This window comes from Lepidochelys olivacea (assembly GCF_965140295.1).
Source record: "Lepidochelys olivacea isolate rLepOli2 genome assembly, chromosome: 18".
Lineage (NCBI taxonomy): Eukaryota > Metazoa > Chordata > Testudines > Cheloniidae > Lepidochelys > Lepidochelys olivacea.
In genome coordinates, this window is record NC_140428.1 from 23,611,056 (window position 1) to 23,626,008 (window position 14,953).

Here is a 14,953-nt window from a genome sequence, read left to right on the forward strand (position 1 = left end):
TAAACCATTTTTGTTGCCCCTTTTCTGTAATTTTTCCAATTCTAACATCTTTTCAGAGATGGGGCAACCAGAACTGCGTGCAGTAGTCCAGGTATGGGTGTACCATGGATTTATATAGTGGCATTATGATATTTTCTGTCTTATTTTCTATCCCTTTCCTAATAGTTCTTAACATTGTTAGCTTTTTGTCTGCCACTGTGTGTTGAGCAGAAGTTTTCAGAGAACTATCCATGATGAATCCAAAATCTTTGAGTGGTAACAGCTAATTTAGACCCCATTTTGTATGTATAGTTTTGATTGTTTTCCAGCATGCATTACTTAGCACTTATCAGCACTGAATTTCATCTGCCATTTTGTTGCCCTGTCACCCAGTTTTGGGAGGCCCTTTTTTAGCTCTTCGTCATCAGCATTGGACTTAACTGTCTTGAGTAATTTTGCATCATCTGCAAACTTTGCCGCATCACTGTTTACCCCTTTTCCAGATCATTTATGAATATGTTGAATAGCACTGGTCCAGTACATATCCTTTACGGACCCTGCTATTTACCTCTCTCCATTGTGAAAACTGACAGTTTGTTCTTACCCTTTGTTTCCTATCTTTTAACCAGTTGCTGATCCATGAGAGGACATTCCCTCTTATCCCATGACTGCTTACTCTGCATAAGAGCCTTTGGGGAGGGATGTTGTCAGTCTTTATTAAAGTCTAAGTACACTGTATCCACTGGATCACCCTTGTCCACATCTTTTTTGACATCCTCAAGAATTCTGACAGATAGTTAATGCATTATTTCCCTCTACAAAAGTCATGTTGACTCTTCCCCAACATATCGTGTTCAACTATGTGTCTGATAATTCTCTTCTTAACTATAGTTTTAACCAGTTTGCTTGGTACTGAAGTTAGGCTAACTGGCTTGTAATTGCCAGGATTGCCTCTGGAGCCTTTTTTAAAATTCAGTGTTACATTAACTATCTGCCAACCATCTGGTACAGAGTCTGATTTAAGCGATAGGTTATGTACTTCAGTTAATAGTTCTGCAATTTCATTCTCAGTTCCTTCAGAAGTCTTGGGTGGACACCATCTGGTCCTGGTGACTTATTGCTGTTCATTTTAGCCCAAATCCTCCTGTGTTAATACCTCAATCTGGAACAGTTCCTCAGATTTGTCACCTAAAGAGAATGGATCAGTTGTGGGTATCTTCCCTCATCCTCTGCAGTGAAGACTGATGCAAAGAATTCATTTAGCTTTTCTGCAGCAGCCTTAGAATCATAGACTATCAGGGCTGGAAGGGACCTCAGGAGGTCATCTAGTCCCACCCCCTCCTCAAAGCAGGACCAATCCCCAATTTTTGCCCCAGATCCCTAAATGGCCCCCTCAAGGAATGAACTCACAACCCTGGGTTTAGCAGGCCAATGCTCAAACCACTGAGCTCTCCCTCCCGCCTTGTTTTCCTCGAGTGCTTCTTCAGCACCTCAATCCTCCCGTGGCCCATTTGGCAGGCTTTCTGCTTCTGATGCATTTTTTAAAAAAAATTGCTGTTAGTTTGTGTGCCTTTTGCCTTAAGGTGAGCTGTTCCTAAAATACACAATGTGATGGTGATTAATGTTCTGCTTGCATAGTCTCTTCCACTCCAAAGTACTTCACGGATTGTATGCCTAGCAGGTGGCAACCCCTAGTTCACAGCATACTATCTCACTGTGGAAGGGGAAGGGAATTCTGGCCAGGGACAATGAGCCAAACCCCAGCTCTTACAAAAAGGGCCATGGGACCGTTACTGTCTGTCCAGGCGTGTACATGCTCTCCCCTCTCCCTCTCCTCCGTGGCACTCACTTTACCTACCTCAACAGGATGAAGTGCAGTCAGCCCTCAAGGTCTCTTTTAACCAGCAATGCTCTGTAGTAGTTTAGAAGGAAAAAGGCAGATCCAACATGCAACCCCACAGTGTTGTCTACTGCATAGATCAGGAAACTCTGAGATCTGGTTTCTATTTCTGACTGGGCCACTGACTCCATATTAAGGTTTATCTCCATGAAAGAGGGACAGTAGCCATCTTTGCAGAGGGCTTTGAGGCCTGAAACGTGATCGGAGTGTCTCATCATAATAATCTGGTGGCGAGTTCTTTAACGTTAACTCTTAAATTGGCGACCTTTAGATACTTTGGAACGATTCCTGTTCAAGGCGCAGCATTGGCAGCCCAAAGACTCAGTGTGCAATGTGGCAGAATTTCCATTTGCTGTAATTAACAGTGAATATGATTTTCCGGGGAGAAGATCCTGCACGTGTCTTGGCAGATGGAACTTGGGGGCAGAGCAACTGTTGGGGCTTACGTGGCAAGGGAATGCCAAACAACGTGGCCTAAATAAAGGGTTTTGGAAGCCATCAAGTGCTTTCCATCTCTAGAAACAAGGAGACATGCCCATACACATTGAAGATGTGTTTGAAGTCTTGCTGTTCTAATCCATCCCCCTTTGAAGCATTATTCTTAGCAGTGTACCAGAATGTCCTTCGTGTTGTCTGAAAGACAGCGTGCCTCACTCTGTCTGACAGGCAGCTAGTGCAAAGTAGCTGCCTGCAGGGTTGCTTGGTTTAGTACAAGTTAACCTCAGGATTGTTGAACTGGACACCAGCTGTAACCTGAGGGGAAGTCTCTGGGCTTTCTGCTTCACTTATTGATGGGGATATTTTGTGTCCTGTGCTTTCTGAGAGCTGTAGTTTTTAACAGGGTGATTATAATTTACAAAGTGGCTTCAGTTTTGAAGCTAGTCTTGGGTTTTGAGTGGCTGTTTTCTGTCTGCTGTGCATGATCCGGTCTGTTCATCCCCCACCTCCAGCCAGGCTTGGTCTCTGCAAATCCCTGTTTACAGCTGGAGGCTGAGCCTTTGCTGCCATCATATCAGTTCCCTCCTCATCTTCCACTCACTAGCTCCTTTTTAAAATGCAGATCACAGCCCACCTCTGGTGCAGTTCCCCATACTGACACTTATGAGTCCCTGCACCACCTGTATCTTCAGCCCCATCTACTCATGTCTAGTTGTAACACGTCTGTGTTTTGATGCTGTGCTCTCTGAAACGGTTGTATCCCTGATGCATTGTGATGACACGTTCTCCAATTCCATGCACTGCTTCAGCTGATCACGTTTGCAGATTCCATGACCTTTTCAGGGAAGGTGGGAGTGGATGTATTTGAACTGTTACCATGCAAAAATTCCCCCTCCTATTTTCATGCTTGCTTCTACCAAGCCTGTTCTTTTAAATCAGATGCTTAATATTAAATATGGGAGTAGCCTGCAGAAGCAGAATTTTAACTTTCTCCACATTCATGACCATGGACAGTTATTCCCTATACCACCCCCACCTTCTGGCTGTAGGTGCTGTAATGGCCCCATTCCAGTAAGGGTCTGTGTAGGTTGAATGTAGAACTACATTCTATTCGGTCTCAACCTCACCTCAGCCTTTTTTATTGCAACCAAACTACCACTGAAGTCAACGAGTGGGTCTCCCAGCAAGAATAGGCAGCCAATTTGAATCGGGCCCTAAGCAGACTGGGCTGCTGAGGCTCAAATGAATCTGGTGCAGAGAAAATTGCGATTTCAGTTATATTAGGGCTGTCAGAGGAGCCTGCCTGATGAACCACAGCTGTAAACTTTCTTCCACTGACTTTGAAATGGTCTCTTGACAGATTCCTATGCGTTGAGCTGAGATCCCTGAGCTTTTCAGTGTAGAAGAGAGAGCACACCCCATATTTGCAGACAGTATGTGTCTCCTGCCTAGAACTAAGGGGAGTATTCTTGATCTGACTGTTGCAGAGAGAATGAGGGTAGCCTTCAGATGCTGGTTAAACAGAGCTCAGAGGCACTGTACTGGAGCCTGAATCAGAGATTCTCTGGATGTAATGCTTCTGCTGAAACACTCTCAGACCAGCCATCCCCGTTTCCCTGTACTCCTGAGAAACGCCCTGATAAGACTATAATGGGCAGAAGCCCCTGAGCCACGAGAGAGAAAATGCTGCTGTGAATACCCCTAGCAGGTCTAATGTTCATCTTGGACGCATTTCCCCAGAATTCTTAGATGCCAAAAATAAATGGAGTGTAGCAGGGCTCCCTATATTCTTCATTTAAAGTCTTTGATATGGAAAAGTGAACAGACACTTGAAGTCTGCTCGGAATAATGTTTAGAGCTTCCTGTCCTTTTTGAAATAAGAGCAGTGTTTGAGTTGTAGGTAAACAACCCTGTAATACCAAGACCTTCCAATGTCAGTTAATCACAATGGAAATTGTCTGGATTATCTGAAACGGCTGTCCTAGGTAATTTGATTCCCTCCACACACACACTATTGCATTTGGATAATGAAGGTGGTACTGTATTGGGTTTTCAGCCCTCTTCATGTATGCAGTAGCCCTTCCAAAAAATGTTTCAGTATTCTGTACAGAATGCTATGCTAATACTGCTTCAGTTGGCATGGTTTTACTGTAGTGTGTTTATAATGGATTGTGTTTATAAGGGTCATTAGACTGAACAGCTCTAGTGGCAAGCGTAATCGCAGCTCACTGATATGCAGCACTGCATGGTAATGTGGATGTAGGTCCGTGCTTCTGAACGGTAATAGCAGTAGCTGAGTGCGTCTTGCAGTTTAGTATTGGGAGCTGTACTATGTTAAGTGTGATAGGACTGGAGTGAAAATCTAAAGGGTGGTCACTGAATGAATCCATGTAATCAGGTAACTGCAGTGCTTATGTTTTGGGCTTAAAAAATTCTCTGGTCATTGGGCCAAAATGAGAACAGGGCAAGATGAGGTTCCCCCTCTCCCCTGCCTCGGTGGCACTCGCTTTGTCTACTTCAGCAGCCTCCAAACAAAATTGTATGGTTCTCTCCAAAGGGATGCTGCACACAACACACCTGTCCACGTCAGGACATTGTTTTTACCGTCTCTCTGATTAACTCTGTCCCTTTGTTTTTATAACACCTCTGTATTAGCCTTTCTGTTCAGAGGCCATTAATAGTCTGATTAGTAACAGCGATACCAAAAGGGCTCTGAGCCACCATTGATTGTAAACCCTCAAGTTGCTCTTTACTTACATGGCATTTACAATCCAGTTAGTGTAAAAGTTCTAGCTGGTGTGAGCTAGGGACTTTAGCACCTCCCAGATTTATATGTTCTATAGAGATGAGGAGTCTGGTCCTGTTGGCAAGGAAGCTTTAAACAGAGCAGCCCTAAGAAGGGCATGCAGCTAATATGTAACTTTCTAGCTCCTTGCCTTTTTTCTTTGCACCCTTTTTTCCTGAATTGTTGGTATCTCCCATCATATTTTGTGCTATCTCTGACCGCATTTTGACAGGTGAATTGCTTGTGTAGATTCATCTGAAAACAAATGCCCTTAGCCGTCAGTAGCAAGCAGAATTCAGACCTTTGTATTAGCATCTTCATCTCAACAAGTAGTTTCTCGGCTGCATGAGGAGCCGCCAGTACAGCACACGGTTAAATTCTTGTACAGAGGAGACTTAAAAATAACTCACTCCGTGGTATAGTAATGCTATAGAGTGCTGGGACGCAAAGCTTTCCCTAAGGGAAATACTCGTTTGACCAGGTTTGGTTTGAAAAAGTTCATCTCTGAAATTATAGGAGTGCAGAAGAATTATTAGTCTTGTGGTTGTATGATGGTGGATATTTCTGCCTTCCCAAAATTCCTGTGCAGTTTTGGTTGGATACACTATTCACCTCCTACACTTTTGTTTCATGTTACTGTGCTCTGATATATGGTTCCACCCCAAGGTAGCTGCATTTCAGTGGTGGGTGAAGTGATTTGTGTATGTGGGTCAAGATTTTCAAAAGTGGCTTTGATTTTTGGGTGCCTAACTTGAAGCATTTTAAAGGGGCCAGATTTTCAGACTGTATGATCAGCATTTCCTGAAAGTCAGGTCATCTTAACAGGTTTCAGAGTAACAGCCGTGTTAGTCTGTATTCGCAAAAAGAAAAGGAGTACTTGTGGCACCTTAGAGACTAACCAATTTATTAGAGCATAAGCTTTCGTGAGCTACAGCTCACTTCATCAGATGCATATCGTGGAAACTGCAGCAGACTTTATATATACACAGAGAATATGAACCAATACCTCCTCCCACCCCACTGTCCTGCTGGTAATAGCTTATCTAAAGTGATCATCAGGTGGGCCATTTCCAGCACAAATCCAGGTTTTCTCACCCTCCACCCCCCCACACAAATTCACTCTCCTACTGGTGATAGCCCATCCAAAGTGACAACTCTTTACACAATGTGCATGACAATCAAGTTGGGCTATTTCCTGCACAAATCCAGGTTTTCTCACATCCCCCCCACCCCCATACACACACAAACTCACTCTCCTGCTGGTAATAGCTCATCCAAACTGACCACTCTTCAAGTTTAAATCCAAGTTAAACCAGAACATCTGGGGGGGGGGTAGGAAAAAACAAGAGGAAACAGGCTACCTTGCATAATGACTTAGCCACTCCAAGTCTCTATTTAAGCCTAAATTAATAGTATCCAATTTGCAAATGAATTCCAATTCAGCAGTTTCTCGCTGGAGTCTGGATTTGAAGTTTTTTTGTTTTAAGATAGCGACCTTCATGTCTGTGATTGCGTGACCAGAGAGATTGAAGTGTTCTCTGACTGGTTTATGAATGTTATAATTCTTGACATCTGATTTGTGTCCATTTATTCTTTTACGTAGAGACTGTCCAGTTTGACCAATGTAAATGGCAGAGGGGCATTGCTGGCACATGATGGCATATATCACATTGGTGGATGTGCAGGTGAACGAGCCTCTGATAGTGTGGCTGATGTTATTAGGCCCTGTGATGGTGTCCCCTGAATAGATATGTGGGCACAATTGGCAACGGGCTTTGTTGCAAGGATAAGTTCCTGGGTTAGTGGTTCTGTTGTGTGGTATGTGGTTGTTGGTGAATATTTGCTTCAGGTTGTGGGGCTGTCTGTAGGCAAGGACTGGCCTGTCTCCCAAGATTTGTGAGAGTGTTGGGTCATCCTTTAGGATAGGTTGTAGATCCTTAATAATGCGTTGGAGGGGTTTTAGTTGGGGGCTGAAGGTGATGGCTAGTGGCGTTCTGTTATTTTCTTTGTTAGGCCTGTCCTGTAGTAGGTAACTTCTGGGAACTCTTCTGGCTCTATCAATCTGTTTCTTTACTTCTGCAGGTGGGTATTGTAGTTGTAACAAAGCTTGACAGAGATCTTGTCGGTGTTTGTCTCTGTCTGAGGGGTTGGAGCAAATGCGGTTGTATCGCAGAGCTTGGCTGTAGACGATGGATCGTGTGGTGTGGTCAGGGTGAAAGCTGGAGGCATGCAGGTAGGAATAGCGGTCAGTAGGTTTCCGGTATAGGGTGGTGTTTATGTGACCATTGTTTATTAGCACTGTAGTGTCCAGGAAGTGGATCTCTTGTGTGGACTGGACCAGGCTAAGGTTGGTGGTGGGATGGAAATTGTTGAAATCATGGTGGAATTCCTCAAGGGCTTCTTTTCCATGGGTCCAGATGATGAAGATGTCATCAATATAGCGCAAGTAGAGTAGGGGCTTTAGGGGACGAGAGCTGAGGAAGTGTTGTTCTAAATCAGCCATAAAAATGTTGGCATACTGTGGGGCCATGCGGGTACCCATAGCAGTGCCGCTGATCTGAAGGTATACATTGTCCCCAAATGTGAAGTAGTTATGGGTAAGGACAAAGTCACAAAGTTCAGCCACCAGGTTAGCCGTGACATTATCGGGGATAGTGTTCTTGACGGCTTGTAGTCCATCTTTGTGTGGAATGTTGGTGTAGAGGGCTTCTACATCCATAGTGGCCAGGATGGTGTTATCAGGAAGATCACCGATGGATTGAAGTTTCCTCAGGAAGTCAGTGGTGTCTCGAAGGTAGCTGGGAGTGCTGGTAGCGTAGGGCCTGAGGAGGGAGTCTACATAGCCAGACAATCCTGCTGTCAGGGTGCCAATGCCTGAGATGATGGGGCGCCCAGGATTTCCAGGTTTATGGATCTTGGGTAGTAGATAGAATATCCCAGGTCGGGGTTCCAGGGGTGTGTCTGTGCGGATTTGATCTTGTGCTTTTTCAGGAAGTTTCTTGAGCAAATGCTGTAGTTGCTTTTGGTAACTCTCAGTGGGATCAGAGGGTAATGGCTTGTAGAAACTCGTGTTGGAGAGCTGCCGAGCAGCCTCTTGTTCATATTCCGACCTATTCATGATGACAACAGCACCCGACACTCAGAACCGTAGTTTGTTAAAACAACTAAGGATTCTATTGGCTGGAAGATCGTTGTTCCCTCATGCAGTAATGCTCCAAGAACACCATGGGGCTGTGACTCTTTTCCCAGGTTGGTCCGTAAGTGAGTAATTTAAGGAGACTTTAAAATCTAGAAATAGGACTAGCTTTCTGCAGCACAACCCTGACCGCCTTCCTCTCCCCCTTTGTGCCCCATTGGTACCTGTGGCGTTTGGAATTTGGCGTTTTTCCTGTTCAAAGCATTTTGCTGCACAGTGACTAGTGGGGTTTTCTCTGCCCTCAATTCATGTAGTAATTATTGGTTTTAAGAGTTCAACTGGACACTAAAATGGCTGTTGAAGGAAGTTTTATTTACAGGCTGCTTGTCAAAGCAGCTGCTGATGGTGTTTAAACAGGCTATGGGCAGCTCACCTTATTGAGTGAAGCTTTCTTCCTGGCAGCTTTCCTGGTGGAGGCAGTTCAGTCTAATTAAAGCTTGTTTCATTTAGAGCAAATAAAGCCAAGTAGAGGGATTGGTTTGCAGAGATGGGGAGGGTGAAGCAGGCACCACTTCTCCATCCTGTTTGCCCCCTCATGCCTCCCTGGACTGTTGCCAAAGGGGATTGGAATTAAAGGTAAAATGCAGAGCCTTCGCTGTTCGATCACTAAGGGCTGCGTGGCTTTGGCACAGTAGTTTACAGGTGGTTGTGAAGACTTGAGGTTAGAGATTTGTATAGCAAACTCAGAACAGGCCAATAATCAGCTGTTGACCCTGGCAGCTTGAATGCAGAAGCAGAGGACCTCTGCATCTAAGGATAAAGGAAATGCTCCAACCCCCACCCTTTGAAAGGAAGGGAATGGAAGAAGGGGAAGAATTTTTGTGACCATCCCAAAATTATTTTACAGGGGCCATGAGGGAGAGGTGCACGAGCTAACCCAGCAACCATAGTCTGCAGCTGTACCTTCACTTAGTTCAGCATGCAACGGTTCAGAATTGTGGCTGTGGTAAAGAGACATTAAATTTGGGAGTTCCATGCTTACCTGCTTCTGGTATGATTTCAAGCCATATCCTCTCCCTTCACTGGCAGGTTTTCTCCTGGCAACCGCTCTGGGTAATCCTGCTCACATGAGGAACAGCATGGTGTTGGCTCATGCATAACTGAGGGGCTGCTAAATAGCAGAGGAGGTTAGGGGCACTTGGGCTTTTCGCCTTTGTTTCCTTAAATTGGATTTTTCTTAACTTGAAAACTGGGAGCCTTATCTCTAACATGCCTTTCGGAAAGCTCAATCTGAGCTTCTGGGAACTGTCCTCTTAGACTAGACAGCTCTTCAATTGCCACCAAAGTAGTACCAATCAAAGACCAACAGCAGAGTCTAGTGTGCCGATGGGATACTTCAGATTGTTTGTCCAACAGTATTTTAACTAAAGTACTGAAATATTAAAGCACCTTCCTTTCCTGAGCGTTCTGTTAGGAATAGCACAAGTCAAGGATTTTTTTCTAGCTGACCAAGCTGCCCTCATGCCATTAGCAAACATTCACTCATCTTTAACCTTGTTTTGTTTCCTTTAACCAAATTTTCCACCATCGGTATGAAGCACTCTGTGAAAGAGCCAACCTTTGAAGCTGGGCTCAACTGCCACTTTGGTCAAGGGAAGTTACTGCCAGTTGGAGCCTCATTCATTCTTGGATTTACTCTTGATTTCACAGCTGTCCTCAGAGTTTCTCGTGTAGAAATCCTTCTAAAGTATTTAAAGGGATTTGCTCAGGTTTTTTTTTTTTTTAAATCCTCTTGTATTGCAAGTAACATTCTAAATTATTGAAACTGGGTGCTGTAATATTTCAAAATGTGTTAGATGCTTCATGGAGCAAATGAAGGGCATGTTCACTGGCCTGAAGAGCTTGCAGTCCAGTGCACTCTTACGCTGCGCAATGAAGAGACAGGTCTGTTTTCTTTTCTGTTTATAGTGAGTTTCTAACACTGTTGCGGTATGTGCAAACCCTACAGGTGATCTAAGAGAACATCAGAGCACACTTCTATGGAAACAGTTCTGTTGGTCTTCAGGGTTTGTGAATGCTTGTTTTTCAGTTAAACCTACATGTGGGGCCAGATTTGACCTAGATTATTAATTGGTGGTTTTCTGATGGTCAAGGATGCCCTGTCCATTAACTCAAAGGAGGGACCAGAAAGGTACATTACCACGGAAAAATCTCTTCTTAATACAGAGCAATCACATACTGGTAGTTATTAGCGGTACACTTTACTTTCTGTACAATAGCAAGTAAAATGAATCAGATCACCAGTCTACCATTAAAAGAATACACAAAGATAAACAGAATTAGCAACTAATGCAGCTTGAGGATGCATTTAATTTTCAGTTTCATCAAAATCCTTCAAAATTTTGGTTAACCAAGTCAGAAACAAAACAGATTATTTTGCGTCTTCCTCCATTATAACACTGTTCCGTTTACAGTGTGAGATGCATAGATCTGTGCTTTAACACCCTCCCACCAGGATGCTGGTGGACAAGCCCTCCATACAGCCTTGAGTGTGACCTGCCAATAGGAGAGTGTTGCGGACTCCAGCTTGTCTTGCAAAGGAAGTTGATCAGAATCCTCCCCTCTTCTCCAGGTGGCAGGTCTGACCCTGCTGGCAGTGGGGATTTACACGGCCAAGAACGCTACTGGGGTTGCAGGGCGATACATAGAAGCTCGACTGGGCAAGCCCTCCCTGGTGAGAGAGACCTCACGCATTACAGTGCTGGAGGCACTCAAGCATCCCATCAAGGTAAATACCTTCTTTCCTTTGGCTCGCTGTTAGCTGGGACGCAGCTTGTTCTAGTCCTGCTCTAGGGGTCTGGCAGTGTGATATCGAGAACTCCACACTTACTGCTCATATTTTCATCATGTGTTTTTTAATGAATTTCTCCTTCTCAGGTTGGCAAGCGTCTTACCAGCAAGGCTCAAGATGCTCTTGAAGGAGTTGTTCTCAGCGTGAGTATAGGCTTTTGCTATCTCAAACCATCCAGGATCTTGGTGTCTAAATATCAAAGGTTCTCTCCTTGCTTTCATTTTAATTTTTGTTGCAGTTCAGTAATACTGGAAATGTAGCACTCTTGGGGCACCTGGAGTGTAAATAAGCTTCCATGTTCAGCATGAAACACATTAAACACCCTGCCAACCTTTGACCCCTCTGTACAGAGCAGTTGGAAGTCTTAGGTCAGCGTGATTTTTCTCCTTAGTCAGCATGTTAATCTGGCAATTCTGGCCAAATTCTACATGTCGTCTCTAATCTGTGAACTCTTACGGCTCTGACCGCCACAGTTAGGTCAGAGAACCAAGCAACATATGCCTTTGACTTTGAACACCATCTGAAGGGCTATCAATCCACTCATCAGAACTGATTTTGCACATTTGTTTCTGAATTTCATTCCGTAATATCAAGTGAATTAAAGGGCGTTTTTTAGAGTGTTACCAAAAAGAAGTGTCTGTAGGAATATCTGCCTCTGTATTTCCGAGAATGTAAGAATATGTATAAGAAATGCATTCACTCCCACTTACATGGAAGGTTTATTACTATCAAAAGTTTTGCTTCTAACTTGGCTTGTTACATACCTTCCCCCTCTTGTCCCTTTTTGTAGGTAGTTCATGGAAAATAAGCTCCTAGAGCAGGGGTGACCAACCTGAGCCTGAGAAGGACCCAGAATTTACCAATGTACGTTGCCAAAGAGCCACAGTAATATGGCAGCAGCCCCCTATCAGCTCCTCCCCACCCTCACGCTCCCAGTGCCTCCCACGCACTGGCAGCCCCGCCGATCAGCGCCTCCCGCTCCCTCCCGATCAGCTGATTCATAATGTGCAGGAGGCTCTGGAGTGCGGGGGCAGGGCCTGGGGCAGAGCCGGGGGGTGAGCCGTGAGCACCCCCCGGCACGCTGGAAAGTTCGCACCTGTAGCTCCAGCCCCGGAGTCGGTGCCTAGACAAGGAGCCGCAGATTCACCTCTGAAGAGCCGCCTGGGGCTCCGGAGCCCCCGGTTGGTTACCCCTTTCCTAGAGCATGCGTGGTAGGGTAGATTCTGAAATGTTCGTATCCATTTTCAGTCCCAAAAGTTGTTGTTGTTAGCTCATTGTGGCTTGAATTTGAAGTAATTATAACTTGAAATACAATAAATCCTGAAGCAGAAGGAGGAACTACTCAAGTCCAAGCCAATAAGCTGGAGGAATTCAGGCTAAGAACTCATCAGACCCGAGACTGCAACCCTGCTGTTTGCAGACAGCACTGATAGCCATCTGCCTATACCAGTGTGTGAAGCATAGGCATCTCTGGGTATCGGATGTGTTGTCCGTTTCCCAAACGTAACTTTTCTCCTCTTGCAGCCCAAGCTGGAGGAGCGTGTGAGAGACATTGCCATAGCAACAAGAAATACAAGAACGAACAAAAGTTTGTACAGGAATATCCTTATGTACGGCCCGCCTGGAACTGGGAAGACTCTCTTTGCCAAGGTAAGACCCTGCCAAGATTTTGACAGCCCAGCTGTTGTGGGTTTTCAAGGAGTACCCTACAATGTTATAACTATATCTCTCTGGGCTGCAAGCAACTGCTGTAGCTTTGCTGAGCATGTGTGTGTGTAGAATGGGGTTCCGGGGTGCTGAGGGAGGAAGAAGGGGCATCCACCTTATAGCGTTTTGCTCTGTGCTCCGGGTTAGACAGTCCAGTGACTTGAATTCTAGATTTCAGCCTAGAGAGAGAAACTGCCCCATCTGGACTGGCTGATGGCATGAAACAGCCTCTGTGCGCCACTTGGCAGACATGACTTGTGAAATGCCAACGCCAGCCCTGGTATCTCATTTCCACCTCTAATCATATTTGACTCCTAAATGGGCTATCCTGTTGCTTATTAACTCATAGGGGGAGGGAGCAGGAGGGCTGGATAAGTAAGCATTGTTCTGTCTGCCCTATCAGTGTGCTGCTCTCTGATTTAGTCTGGATTTGACTCTGACAAACAGCACACTACTTTCAAGCAGCAGTTCTGAGGGGTGGAAAGACCTCGTTTAACTCAGATAATGGATTTCACTTTTGCTTTCGAAGCCCCAGAAAAAACTTTCTCCCAACCCTGATAGCTGTTGGCTTATGACCCAGTGCAGGAAGGTTTAGATACCTTCAAAACTTTTTTTAATGTGTTGTTCTAATTCAGGATATTCTTATCCATATAAACATCCCGTCCTTCCTGAATCCTGCTATGCTCTTGGGCTCAGTGATCTCTTGTGGCAGTGAATTCCACAGGTCAGTCGTGGTGTGGAAAAGTCATTCCTTTTCAGTCTTGAGTTTGCCACCTTTTTTCATTGACTATTCCTGTGTTCTTGCATTAAGAGCATCCGTGTTGTGAAAAGCATTGTATGGGTCATGGAGACTGAATTAGCCTCTTGTCTCTCGAGGCTAGCCCTCAGGTTTGGAGTTGACATATTGATGGAAAAGAGATGTTATGGCTTGAACTGTCTCCACCCTTGCTGAACGGGTGTTTGTAGAAATAAAAGCTTTCAAGGATTCCTGAGAGAACACCTTCCGCAAGCGTTAGTTGCAGGGAGAGACGGCATTATCGCATCTGGAGCTGTGCTTTCGTTAGCCTGTTACGCCACCAGATAGTCCGTTACTCCTGTTTGGATCGTCTGTCTCTCTTGAATAACGGTGGTGGCAGCACACAATATGTTGTATGGCACTGAATCTACACCCGGCTGCCAGCCAGAATTCACCAGCACCTGGGCGCAAAGACCCCGTGCACTTACTCATTCCGTGGTCTTTAGGCAGCGGTGTGGAGCACGGCTGACGTTCAGGTCTTACACAGGCGGGCTACAACTAAAATATGGGTGGGTAACTACCGAGTGGGGGAGCCACAGCACAGGAGTTGTAAACCTTCTTCAATAGCAAAATGAGACGCTGCCGGTACCATAGGAAACTCGCTACTGTTAGAATTATTCTCTTTATCTGAACATCGTTGGTGTAAAGTCTAATTATGGATCAGCTGACTTGACCTCTGAGAAGAACAAGTGTAGACCAGACATGACTCTAGTGTAAAGGGACATTATTTAACAAGTTGGTGGGAGAAAAGCATCAGTTTCTTTTGATCTACTCTAAGGAAATATGTCCTGCTCTTGTAGGTCTCTTGTCATCCCAGGCTCCTGTGCTCCCATGAATGGGAGGTGGGGAGAGAAGTCTGCACCCCACCTTGAGGGTCACGTCCCCATTACGTCGTCCTGCATATTTTTTTCGAGCAAGTGTGTATGGCAATGTGTACTCTCAGGAAGCGCTTCTACTCGGGGAGACACCATCCCTGGGAATTCAGTGCCCCCTTGTGCTTTCCTGTACTTAAAAAACTGGTGGACAAATAAGGGAAGTCAGAGGACTCTGCAGGCTACTGAACTCTCAGGGCTGCTGCTTCCGTTGTAGAAACGTGCTCTCCAAACCAGGTCTGGTAGCAGTGTGGAATCATGTCTAGATTTTGTAATTTTTAAAATACTGAAATGTGCGTGTTTTTTTCCTGTTCAGATACAATTCTTAAGGTATTAAATGAGTCTTCTAGTTTCAGTGTCCTGTAATTTTGGTCACTTTATTCTCCCCAGCAAGAGTGGAAGGCACTAGTCAGTTAAGATGGCTGTCCTTGAAAAGTGCAAGGTAATTAGTCCTGGACACTGAAGTCCGCTCTCCACAGAACAGCCCAA

General features: G+C 45.0%; 1 protein-coding gene across 2 annotated transcripts in view; it reads left to right on the forward strand.

Moving 5' to 3' along the window:
- Positions 1–14,953, forward strand: part of ATAD3A (ATPase family AAA domain containing 3A) — a 69,614-nt gene that overhangs the window by 15,901 nt on the left and 38,760 nt on the right. For both annotated transcript variants that reach the window (XM_084651743.1, XM_084651742.1), the window contains exons 8-10: positions 10,871–11,026; positions 11,176–11,232; positions 12,614–12,739. In XM_084651743.1, the coding sequence (XP_084507869.1) occupies positions 10,871–11,026; positions 11,176–11,232; positions 12,614–12,739 (339 nt within the window). The remainder of the gene's footprint in view (positions 1–10,870; positions 11,027–11,175; positions 11,233–12,613; positions 12,740–14,953) is intronic.